This window comes from Lactuca sativa, chromosome 8, assembly GCF_002870075.4.
Source record: "Lactuca sativa cultivar Salinas chromosome 8, Lsat_Salinas_v11, whole genome shotgun sequence".
In the NCBI taxonomy this organism is placed as follows: Eukaryota; Viridiplantae; Streptophyta; class Magnoliopsida; order Asterales; family Asteraceae; genus Lactuca; species Lactuca sativa.
Genome location: NC_056630.2, coordinates 102,887,737 through 102,901,075, shown reverse-complemented (window position 1 = coordinate 102,901,075; position 13,339 = coordinate 102,887,737). Strand labels below are relative to the sequence as shown.

At 39.4% G+C, this 13,339-nt stretch overlaps 1 protein-coding gene and 1 non-coding gene across 2 annotated transcripts; both read right to left on the bottom strand.

The window, feature by feature from the left end:
* Positions 1–517: 517 nt before the first annotated feature.
* Positions 518–624, bottom strand: LOC111909630 (small nucleolar RNA R71). The gene has a single exon (XR_002856262.1). It is a non-coding gene; the product is annotated as a small nucleolar RNA R71 (small nucleolar RNA).
* Positions 625–3,663: 3,039 nt separating this feature from the next.
* On the bottom strand, positions 3,664–4,377 carry LOC122195391 (secreted RxLR effector protein 161-like). Its single transcript, XM_042897260.1, has one exon. The coding sequence runs from the start codon at positions 4,375–4,377 to the stop codon at positions 3,664–3,666; it is 714 nt and encodes a 237-aa protein (XP_042753194.1).
* Positions 4,378–13,339: the final 8,962 nt, after the last annotated feature.

The window sequence follows — 13,339 nt, the reverse complement described above, 5'->3', positions numbered from 1 at the left end:
GAGTTCATCTTCAAAGAACAAGAGCAAGGTCGAAAACTTAGATCAAATACCCGTCCAACCCGAATCCGAACATGATAGCAAGCCTGAATTTGAATTACATACAAGTGAACCCGAGAACGAGCCAATAAACGAGATGGCGAATATTGAAGAAATGTCCATGGGAGCTTACAGAAAGAGAATTCGAGATGATGTTGGTCCAGGTTTAGTACAACCTGCCATACATGTCACTGCCACATTCGAGCTAAAAGGACATATCCTTTCTACACTGAAGGATATCCCATTCTATGGAAAAGATCATGAGGATGCGTTTAAGCACTTTGATGAAGTCAACGACATTGCGGATTATTTCAATGTCCTGAATGTGAACAGAGATATCGTCTTGATAAGGATGCTTCTTGTTACTTTTAAGGGAGCTGCTAAGGATTAGTTAAAAGCACTACCACCTAGTACAATCACTACTTGGGCTCAAATGCGTGAGCAGTTTCTAGAATAATTCTACCCACCATCCAAGATAGTTAAAATCAAGAAGGCAATAGCCAATTTTGAGCAAAACCCGGGGGAGTCACTTTATGAGGCTTGGGAGCGCTACAAGGGGTTGTTGAGGAATTGTCCTCAACATGACCTTAACATTCAACAAGAATTGTCCATATTCTATGACGGGGTAAATGTAATGACAAGGCAACTCCTTGATTCTCAAGGACCACTTACAAAGAAAAATCCGGGTGAATTCAAGGAATTAGTTGAAGAATTTGCAAAGCATTCTCGTGAATACCACAATCCAAGAAATGAAGGAGTAAAGGGAGTTGGGAGTACACATTATGAAGAGATGGATTGGAAAGAAGTTGAAGAGAAGAGAACAAGTTTGTATCAGCAATATGTGCATCATCTTTGGTTAGCAACACTTCTTCGGAAATTCCATCATCCGAAGCTAAAGGATTTGAAGCATGGGGAGGAGTCTTGGGAGTTTCTCCGGAGGCAAACTCTAGATCTACTATTTCATTTGAAGGAGAGACATAGGGCAAACTACTTTGGATTGCTCGCTTCTTCATTGCAGTGAGAGTGGAATCCACTTGCGATCTGGTAAGCTTCAGATGCCGAGAGTATACCCTGTTCACAAAATCTTCCCACAGTGGATCATTGACACCTGGTCATCCTGTACCCTTACCGGGTATCAGACCAATTGAGGCACCAGAGGTTAGAGGGACAAATCCAGTGTCGGAATGCTTAGGGTTCGAAACATGGGTTCTAGAGAGAGAGTGTGTGTGTGTGTGTGTGGAAGAAGTAGGAATAGCAAAAGTGACACGTGGGTTTGTTCCAGGGGCAAGGAACTTTGTTCAACACCAGCATCACCTTTTTGAGAAGGTGAGGGTGGATTATGTGCAGACTCCCCTTGAGTGTGTGCTTATGTTTTTGGAACATCAAGGAGTACCTCGGATGAGTGGGTAAGAGGGGTGTTTGGAAGGCCAGAGTCAGCCTGAATGTCATGAGTTCCTACCTGTTGAGAGGTGGAACTGACTTTGGTTCTTTTTTTAGGCTTGGAATTTGAAGGAGAAGTCTTCCTTTTGGCGGACTTTTTAATTTTTCCTCCGGACATGGAAAGATTGGCCTCTTTCAGAGTGGGATCAACTAAGACTGGGGATAGGTAGTGTTGGGTCAAACACAACCGAAGTCTCTAAGTGATATTTCAAGTAAGGAGAGTCGGAAGGGATTATGGCCAACATATGGTCCAGAAGACGTCTAACCGGACCAAATGATGATTGGTCTGGAACTCTATAATGCCTAGCATTTTTAAAGGTAAGATATACCTCCTTCGGAATGGTGCAGCTCGGAATGGGTTCAGATCTTTCCTTGTAAGGCTGTTGAATTGTCAGGGCCCAAAACCTAAGGCTTGAGATTTCATTAGTCTTCCTCTTGACATCGTATTTTCTAGAATCCTGCCATAGCACTTCCAGAAGACCCACTGCATTGCTGCGTCTGGAGTAGATGTTGTAAACCACATACAACCAATCTTTGCTCAGGGTGTCTGTTCCACCATGCTTTCCGAACAGCCCTCTAATGATGAAATGCATCAACATAGTCCAAATACCTAAAACCGCTGACTTCTTGAATTTCTTAGCCTTGTAGTCATGATTGTAACCAATATGATTCAGGAACTATTGGAATCCTTCAGGGGTTGGTTCCTGAACCTTGAATCCTTCAGGATTCTCATCGACGCCGATAGCCTTGAGGAATGTGGACTTGTGGATGGTCACAATCCTATCACATGTGATCTTAGTTTCAAGAACACTATTGTAGATTTCGATTCTTGTGAAAGCAATGTGCAAGATATTGAGGGGTAGAGGAGGTTTTGGGATTTTGGTGAGTGGAATGGATATGGGATGATTTGCGATGAACTCAATCATCACTCTAATGGGTTCAACAAAATCCAGAGGATTCATTCATGAAAGTTGTGTGGTGTCTTGAAGAAAGGGCTCAGATGATTGTGATGAGGATGATTCTTTGGAGGATTTCTTTTTGGTGACAGGTTTCTTGGGTGTTGAGGCGGTTGCAGCAAATTTTTGGGATTAATATTGGGACGCCATTGATGAAGGTGGATGATAACTTGATGAACACATCGAATTTGGGGGTTTTGAGAGTATTTGAGCGCGTAAAGAGGTAAAGAGGGTTTTGGAGAGTATTTATAGGTAAGTGAAACGGGTCGGGTTAAGAAAAGTAATGATGAGGATCCGAAGATGAACAGGGTAGCATTTAATGAATAACTATTTTTGGGAGTGCGTTGACTTAGGAAAGGAAAAGTAGGGATGACTTATTGCTTAGAAAGGAAACCTTAAACGGCGATTTGATGGTTGCTTTTGGAGACGTGCGATCGTGGCATGAGTTTCTAGGAAGATAAGGATCCTCAAAAGTTACCGTTACAAGAAAAACGTTTCATCTTATGGACTCTTGGGTTTCTGAATGATCGATTTCGGACAGTTTGAGATCCGGAGGGTAAAGATTTGAGTTCCGGATTGGAAAAATTTAAGAAATGGTCCGGAATGTGATCAATCCGGAGTGAAAAGTTGAGAATTTCGAAATAGTTTTTTATGTTCCAGAGTCAATTAAGGAAATTATGGAATATGGGTTGAAAGCATTTCGGAAGATGAAGTGCAATACCTTTCCGGATTTGAATTCCGGGACGACCTTATGATGTAAATTCCGAGATGCAAAATGTGATTAAGGTGACTATGTGGAATTTGAACAACAAATAATCAGGATGAACTGTACAGCTTAAACTCAAGTGATGGTTAGAAAAAAAGACAAGTAAAATGATCATATGTATTCCGAGAGAAAATAGTTCCGAGATGAAAAATACTTTTGAGATCAGAACCAATTTTCTTTCGAATACTTTCATCAAAGAGAACAAGTCTCTTGAAAGAACTCAGGATCTAGCATCATCATGCCCATCTTGTTCAGAAAACCATTGAATTTGGTTTCGTCTAATGCCTTAGTAAAGACATCAGCAATCTCATCGTTAGATGGAACAAAAATTAGTTCAATGTTACCATTTAAAACATGATCTTTTATGAAATGGTACTTTAGGTCAATGTGCTTAGTCATGGAGTGTTGAATTAGATTGTGTGAAATCGCAATATCACTTTGAGAATCACAATAGATATGAATGTGTTAAAAGAGGTAACCATAATCCAAAAGTTGAGACTTTATCCATAGAAATTGAGAGGTACAGCTGGCAGCAGTAATGTATTCAGCTTCGGATGTAGAGAGTGCAATGCAGTTCTGTTTCTTGAATGACCAACTAACCAAACCACCACCTAAGAATTGACATCCACCTAATGTGCTTTTTCTATCCAATTGAAGACCACCATAGTTTGAGTCTGAATACGCTTGAAGTAGGAAGCTCTCACTTGCCGGGTACCAGATTCCGAGACCCTTTGTAACTTTGAGATATCGGAAAATTTGTTTCATAGCCAAGAGATGAGACATCTTAGGGTTGACTTGAAATCTGGCACACAAATATGTTTCAAACATGATGTCCAGACGATTTGTTGTGAGATAGAGCAGAGATCCAATCATTCCTCTGTACTTTTTTTCATCAACTGCTACACCTGAAGGGTTGGCAAAGATCTTGTGTCCGAAGTCCATTAGTACTTTGGTTGAGGCATAGGTGTCCATTGAGTACTTTTTGAGGAGTTCTGGAATGTACTTCTCTTGGTGAATGAAAAATCCTCTGTTAGTCTGTTTGACTTGGAGACCAAGAAAGAAGCTTAACTCCCGATTCATGCTCATTTGGAATCGATAGATCATAAGTTTAGCAAAGTCAGCAACCATTGATGAATCTGTAGATCCAAAAATGATGTTGTCCACATAAATTTGAACCATCATGAGGTGCTTTCCATTCGAACTTCGGAACAAGGTAGGATCTAGAATATCTCTTTGGAAACTGGTGCGCTTGAGGAAGTCATTGAGAGTCTCGTACCATGCACGAAGAGCTTACTTGAGGCCATAGACTGCCTTCCGGAGTTTGTAACAGTAGTTCGGAAATGAGAGATTTACAAAATGGGAGGTTGTTGAAGATATACTTCAGTGTCAAGTTCACCATTAAGAAAAGCACTTTTAACATCCATTTGGTAAACTTTGAAGCCTTTGTAAGCAACATAAGCAAGAAATATTCTGATGGCTTCAAGATGTGCTGTAACGACCCTAAAAATTCAACCAATTTTAAACTTTTCAAAAACAACCCGGTTTCATAAAGTTATTACAAAAAGGTTTTCAATACAATTATTATCAGAGTCTTCCCAGAACCACGTCATAGAACATAATCATGAGGAGCGGTATGATCACGCCTTTGTCTTGCCACGGTCTCCTGAAGAACCTAAAAAACATTAAACCACAACTGTAAGCCCTAAAGCTTAGTGAGATACCCCCAAAATACCAACCACATATACCATACACGCATAACATGCCATATCATAACAGAACACAGAACAACCATGCACTTCGGGTCTACTGTGTAACTGGTCCACCGCACCGGCCTTCAGTCCACCTGGTCCACCCTTCGAGTCTAGCCACATACAACGAGTCTATAGTGTGATTGGCCCGCCCGCACCGGGCCTTCAATCCACCTGGTCCACTCTCTGAGTCTACAGTATGACTGGTCCGCCCGCACTGGACCTTCAGTCGGCCTGGTCCACTCTCCGAGCCTCGGCACGTCTGGTCCGCCCTCTTGGGGCCTACAGCCTATCCGAACCGCTCGCTGGGCCTTCGGGATAACCGGTCCGCCCTGGGTATGTTGGCCTACAACACAAAGTAGGACCCGCCTCAACCCAACCCCAGTCCAACAACCATGTGCACATAAACATTCAATCATATAACAATTCACATCCAATCAAACCGATCTAGCAGATCATATAGCATAACATCATCCTAACCAGGATATCGACCTAACCGGTCACTAGCATAACATCATCCTATATACCAGGATACCGACCTTAACCAGGTCTCTAACATAGCATCATCCTATATACCAGGATACCGACCTTAACCAGGTCTCTAACATATACCATCCTAACCAGGATGCAAACATAGCAAAGCAATAACATAACAACGATAGCCGGATCACAATCCGATAAAGGGTCGGCCTTGGTGTCGTATACCCTGTCGATATAGTGAGGATAACTCACCTCGCAACTGCCGACTGAAAAGATAAGCCCAAGCTGCTCCGACCACTGACACGATCTCCACCACTAGCCAACACCAATACACTGAACTCAAAACAAATGCCAAAAATTACCAAAAATGCCCCTGGAAGTCAACTGGTCAACCCTTGGTCAAAGTCAAAGTCAAAGTCAAAGTCATCCTCCTGACTGACTCTACTCGCCGAGTCAACTCGATGACTCGTCGAGTCCCCATGTTCAGAACTTCCCCAATCCGCGACTCAACTCACTGAGTTACCTCGAGACTCGTCGAGTCCCACAACTCTGAGTCCTTCACACTCAACTCACCGAGTCATCCCTTGACTCACCGATTCACGGCTCAACCAGAAGAAAGGTTAGGACCTCACGACCAGACTCGCCGAGTCCAAGAACAGACTCGCCGAGTCCAAGGCTATCTTCAACAGACTCGCCAAGTTGTTCTTCCAACTCGTCGAGTCCCTGCTTATCTTCATCCAACTCGCCGAGTTGTTCTTCCAACTCATCGAGTTCCAGCCTATCTTCAAGCAACTCGCCGAGTACACCTTTGTGACTTACCGAGTACCCCTAGATCTTAACCCATACAGAAGCTTTCCAGGCCATGCAGATGGTCCAAACCATAGATCTACCCTTCTACAAGCCATCCATCACGTAAAGTGGCAAACTTTATGTGAATCCAAGTAGATCTAAGCATTTTACACTCTAGGGCTAGGTTTTGGGACAAAAGAACTTCACCAACAACTCTTGAGCATAGACTTTATGGCTTTCTGGATCATTAACAACCTAGATCTGAGGTAGCAACCTCAGATCTTACACCAAACTTGAGATGGACCTCATTTATGCCCTAAAAACCCCACAAATGTTAGATCTAGATGCACAAAAGCTCAAACAGAAGATTATTACTTCAAATGAAAGCTCCAACTGATGAATAAGCTAAATCTCTGTAAAGCCCCTTGCTCCAACCTTCTTGTTCTTCAATTTCTCCCCAAGATTTCCTCCACAAAGGCTCCAATCTCTCACAAGGAAAGCTCACACGAATCTAGGGCTTCTGGAACTCAAGGGGAAGGTAAAAAGGCTGGGGAAGAAGTATTATGTTCTTTATATAGGGCTCAACCCCCGGAATTAGGGTTTTCTCCACTCAGTACCAACTCGCCGAGTCCACCCATGCTACTCGCCAAGTTGGTCACTTATCACGCGACCAGAGTCGTGACCCTACTCACCAAGTCTAACCATAGACTCGCCGAGTCGACCTTCTCATTTACACTTTTAGCCCTTCAACTCTACTTCTGATTTTCCGGGATGTTACATGTGCAACAGGAGCAAAGGTCTCATCATAGTCGAGCCCTTCAATCTGTGTAAATCCTTTAGCAACCAATCTTGCTTTATTTCGAATAACAACTCCTGTGTAATCTAACTTGTTACGAAGCACCCATCTAGTACCGACAATGGGATGATTTTGAGGGGGAGGGATGAGAGACCAAACTTCATTTCTATCAAATTCATCCAATTCTTCCTGCATGGTTGTAATCCAATCAGCATGTTCAAGTGCTTCTTTGATGGATTTGGGTTCAACCATAGAGATAAATTCCGAAAAATGACATTCATTTTGAAGACTTGCAGCAGATCAAGTTTGTACACCAGCGTTTGGGTTTCTAATTACTTGGTTTGGAGGATTATCCTTGGTCTAAGCGTGTAACCTTCGAAGTTCTTGTGCTGCAGTCGATCCAATATCAACAGTACAATTAAGTTGGTCCCCCTGAATCGTTTGAACTTGGGGGTGATGCTCCCCTGAACTTCTGAACCGGAGAGGTTGACATCATCATCAGAAGGCAACTCAAAGAAATTTTCGTTGTCATCAATGTTGATAGGATTGGAGTCATCGAAATCAGCAGCCGCATCTAGAAAACCATCCACATTTGATTGAAGAGAGGGTTAACCATTCTCCCCCTCAACCTGAGAAAGTTGAAACGGTTCAGAATAAAATGGAGAAAGACTTGGGATTGGACCAGAGACATTTTGAGAAACAGGAGCTCCCAGAGGTGTGATTTTCCTTGTTCGAGATTCCGAATCAAGGGCGGTTTCTGTAACAATTGGTAAAAATAGGAATGATCGTACGATGCTATGTTTTGATTATTAAGCAATATGAGTATTTCATCAAGAATGTTTGAAGGAATTTAACCTCTTTTATTTAAATAAGTTACTGTGAAATATAAAACAAGTAGCTATTGATAAATTTCGTTATGATGTATGGCTACGAACCATCACCGGTTTGTGAAATTAGCATATAACATCATTTGAACGCAACAAACTTAATTTTTTTATCAACATGTATCTAGTTGATAATTAAGTTAGGTTCTATGTAAAACGTGTGCTTAATAGTTGTGTAGGATCTAAATTCGACAAATATACGAACCAAAGTGACAAAACATGTTTAACGATATGGTTAACCGGTTAAATGTCACGAAATTATACATTGGTCAATAAATTTTATATTTAAATAAATTAAAATATAAAATGAATTATTATAAGGTATAATTAGAATGTATTTAAGTGTTTTTGAATAAAAAGAATAAAACATAAACATTAAAGTTCAAATACACAAAAACTACATTGTTATTTTATACTAAGTATACATGTATGTATTTGTATATATGTATTATTATCTAGTGAATGACTAGTTATGGGTCATGACTTAAAGTGATTTCATGTAAGTTTTATGATGTCTAAATCAATTAAGATAAGAGAATTGGTGGAGATAAGTGTCAACTTAATTAATAAGTGCTTAATCACTTAAGACATTTTACTAAGAATGCTTCTTAATCCCTCTTCTAATTTTTGAGATTAAGACCTTCCCTCTCCTTAACTAGAACTCCTAACTAACTAAATAACTAGTAGTTAGTTATTTAACTAACTCTATCTCTAAGCAACCACCCAAGCAAGTGGCTAGACAAGATCACATCACTTAAACTCACATCCCATCACAAGCTAGTCTAGGTTTTGTCCCCTTATCCTCTTCCACTCTTTCCTCCTTCATATCCATGAAATTTACTCTTCATTTTACCCTCATTTGACCAGCCAATACTCTAGGGAATTACTCTCAACCTTCATCTCATTTTCAAGAACAAGAACTTCCTTCCAAAGCCATCAAAACCATGAACAAAAGGGTTGCTGTCCCTTTTGTGTTTCAGCCACCATTTCACCCATCTACACCTTCCTTTTGCTTGATATTTTTACCACAAAATACCCCTGGAAGTTACTTGTTATGATACTCAAAATTATTGATTCAAAACAGTGAGTAAACTACCCTTTTTCTTGCTCTTTTGCTGTGAAATTTTCGTGACAGCAACATAGCCAAAAGAGTGGTTGTTTTGGAGCATCAAACCAACAACCAAAAGTTCATCTTCAACCTTCCATTCTTCAATTATTCACATAAGGTGAGTTCATACCCCTAAATTTTCATGTTTTCTTCAAGTCTTAAGGGGGGGGGGGGGGGGGGGGAGGAATACAAGTTAGAACACTAAACATAACTTAAATTTAAATGACAACTTTCTACAGAAAAGTTGAGTCCTGTTCACGGACTGTTTTGACCATCTTAAACTTAATATATTTCAAAACTGTACAATATGCAAATAGTTCAAGTTTATACCTTTCTAAGGACTACTCGCACGCATTCATACGATTTTTCTACAATTTATGGCGATTTTTATAAAACTGCCTGTCATTTCAGAAGTGATTTCGGACCAGTCTGTGAAGATGTTCATTTTCACACTAGTTTGAGACCACTAAAAATCATAATAAAAATTGGGAACAAAGTAGACTCATTTTATAAACTCTCAGAGGTGACGGATTCAGTTTTTGACTTACGATGATTTTTCTATGAGTTTTCTAAAAACAGGGACAGTAAAGGGTAAAACTGTCAAAAGTGGTTTATAGATTTATTAACACCTTCTAACATTTTTAAGCAATGTTTATACATTAAGGAAGTTAAAACACAATCATTTAAATATGTTTAATTACCATTTTTACAAAAGTGATAAGTACAAAAAGGTCTTTAGTATCAAACTTAAGGATTATTTCATGCAAAGTTTCTAATAAAAACGTAAGAATATGAACAACAATTACGAAACATACCAAATCATCTTTTAAAACTTATACATATATATAACCATATACATATATATGTTTTGTTTACAAACTTGTCTTCTACATCAAAAATTTCACTTTACTCGTTTTTATCAAATGAATCACTTGTGATTTATTACTACTATGTGAAAACTCTTGTCATACTTTGCATGCACTAGATTTATACAAAGTATTTAGAAATTCCAAAGTATCCTTCGTTGTTAAACCGTTTTAATACATTTTAAAAAACTTATGATTTATGCATTGTCAAAACTTTTTGAGAAAGGATGATCTTTGCATACAAAACTATTACTTTAATACAGACTTAGTTGAGAATCCGTGAGACAAGTACATCTTCAAACACTGCCTTTTTGCTAGAAGGTATCGCTACAAGTCCTGTTTATAACCAGAGTCTCCCATTCGGAGAACGTGTCAAATGTGTATAGATCTATACGGGAAGTCATGATCCCGCGTCCTGACTGTTAGCTACAGTCCGTCTTTTGGGGTGACAATTTGTCATAACGCTACGACGCCTGAAGAACGTCGCTACAGGCATATTATGTTTAGTATGGTTATAAAACTCATCGGATATACCATTATTATGGTATTATGCTTTTATGAACGAGTAGCTATTAAAACTATTCTTCATCTAACAAGTGCGATCTTCGTATAGCTTTATTATATAAAACTATGCCACAACTTTTAAGCACGTCGGTTGCTTGCGATTTTCAGTTTTAGAGACTGCCAGTTATGTTAGGAAAATAAGGGTTTTTCCTGCATCTAAAACAAACAACTAATAGGAAAATAAGGGATTTTCTTGGTGCAACTATTTACAACTTATAACACGAACATTCATATGCATTTCATACTTTTATAAGAAAATAAGGGTTTTTCTTGGAAAGCACAACAAATCATATCTCAACTATTAGGGAAAATATGGGATTTTCTGGATCTAATACATTCATTTTCAACCCAACGAATCATAACTCTTTTCATTTGAAAATACCGCGTTTTCTGGAAAACATACATGAACTTTCGAATGGCGTACATTTTCTCAAAACACTACTTATGAACTCACCAACTTAATTGTTGACACTTTTTCTTTGAAATAACTTGTATTCTCAGGGAACCGCTAAGCAGGTTTGGAAATCAACTTTTGAGGATTAACGTGCTGACGTTAATTACTTCTTTTGAAAGATGTTTATGTATTTATCTTTTGAACATGTAACGAATACAATTATGTAAACATTTTGGAAACCTTAATATGTATGGTGGTGTGTACTTTCCTTTCTATGAACTGTTATGATACTGAATATGACGTCCTCCGCCCCCGAACGTTTCCGCCGTTCTGGTTTGGGGGTGTGACAGTTTCGGAAGGTCCAAAGAGAGTTTCAAAGTCAACTTCGAGGATTGTTTGCTGGTTCGGACATCCTGGTGCTGGAGCATCGGACTCCACAATGTGAGTTGTAACATGGGTTGGGCCAGAATTCCGAACGAAATTGTCATCAAATGTAACATCAAAGCTTTCTTCCAGAACATGAGTTCTCCGATTACGAACTCTTTAAGACTTTAATGTAGAAGAGTACCCAAGGAAGACGACTTCATCAACTTTAAATTGGAACTTGGTAAGCTGATCACGATTGTTCTTGATGAAGCATTTGCGTCCGAAAATATAAAGAAACGAGATTGTTGGTTTCCGACCATTCATTGCTTCATACGGTATCATGTTGAGGAGTCAATTGATGATACTCCGATTTTAAGTGAAGCATGCAGTTGATACAACTTTAGCCCAGATGTAGAGTAGTAGATTTGCGAAGTTAAGCATAGATCGAACAGCTTCAACAAGAGTTCTATTGTGTCTTTCAACTACACCGTTCTGTTGTGGAGTGTATGGTGCTGAGAAGTTGTGATCAATTCCTTTCTCGGTGAGGAATTTCTCAATGGTTCCATTGGTGAATTCCGAACCATTATCACTTCGGATACGCCTAACATGAAGTTTGATGAGTACTTTAATTCCTTTGATAAAATTTATGAGTTTAGAGGTTGTTTCGAACTTTAGTCTAAGGAAGAAAACCCAAGTGAACCTTTCAAGGGCGTCAACAATCACAAGAATGTATATCTTATGATGAAGACTCTCTACATTGGATGGTCCACAAAGATCAATGTGTAGAAGCTCCAATGGTTCCGAGATTGATTTTTCAATAATAACAGTATGACCTTTCTTCGATTGCTTTCCACACTCACATGCAGCACACAAGTGATCATTTTCAAATTTGAGAAGAGGTAGACCTCTTACCATTTCACTGGATACGAGATCATTTATGTACCAAAAGTTTAGATAAGCGAGCCTTCGGTGCCATAACCAACTGACGTCAGGAATGGCTTTGGAGAGAAGGCAGAGTTGTGGTTTTCCAATAATCATGTTGATGTCGAGTGGGTACATGTTCTTGTTGCAATTTGACTTGATTAAGCACTCTTTTCGGTCTTCAGTCATTACATAGATGTGCTTCTTGCAAAATTCAACATGTCGATTTGAATCAGTGAGCTGAGCTACACTTATCAAATTATATTTCAGGCCAGCTACGTAAGCCACATTTGAGATAGAGAAGTTTCCATTGGTGAGAATTCCGTAACCACAAATTTGAGAATTGGAGTTGTTGCCATACGTGACGTAACCAACGTTTGGAGAAAGCTTGAGATCCCGCAGAAAGTCTTTCTTCCCCAGCCATGTGCATGGAGCAAGCACTATTAATATACCATATTTTTTTGCTCCAAAGCACAAAGTGCCTGCAAAATTAGTGAGTGGTGGAGTTTTTAGGCTCCGAGTTAGGTTTAGGGACATAGGTACGGGCTTTAGACTTTTATTGTGACTTCGGAACAACTTTGTGTTTCCTGGGAATATTTTTTGAGTTCTTAGGAAACAGAAAAAAGGTTAATGTCTTTTCATCTATCCAGTAGTCATATTCATTGACTTAAAAGTTAGGAACAATTTTCTTCGAACCATTGACTTCCGGAGTGGTGGGAACAATTGTAACCTCCGGAACTGTTGTTTCATCAATGTGAGATTTGACTTTCCACACAAGATTTTGCTTTGAAGATTTTGAAAAGTTTGTTTTCTTAGCAATTTTTGATTTGCTTGATGACACATTTGTTTTCGGAAATTTGGGTTTAAAAATTGTGCCATCAGATTTAGCAATGAAAACAGATGAAACAGTCTGAGGAGAGATGTTTTGTACAGACATGGTATTCACACAAGATGTAGGCTGAGTGATACTGACCATTTTCTTTGGTTCTACTGGACTGAGAGAGTTAGAAGGTCTCTTGAGGATCTTAGTGGGTGTGAAGGAGTTTTGACTATAGGTTGATGAATGAGAATTCCGAGATACACTCTTTTTGGAGTTCTCAAGGAACCTTGAATTTTGTCTAGTCTTAACTTCCTTTTTGTGTGCACTTCGAGCTTCCACTTTAGGATCTACAATATCCTTCCTATTTGACATTGGTTTTCTCTTAGGGTGAGATGAAGATTTTGA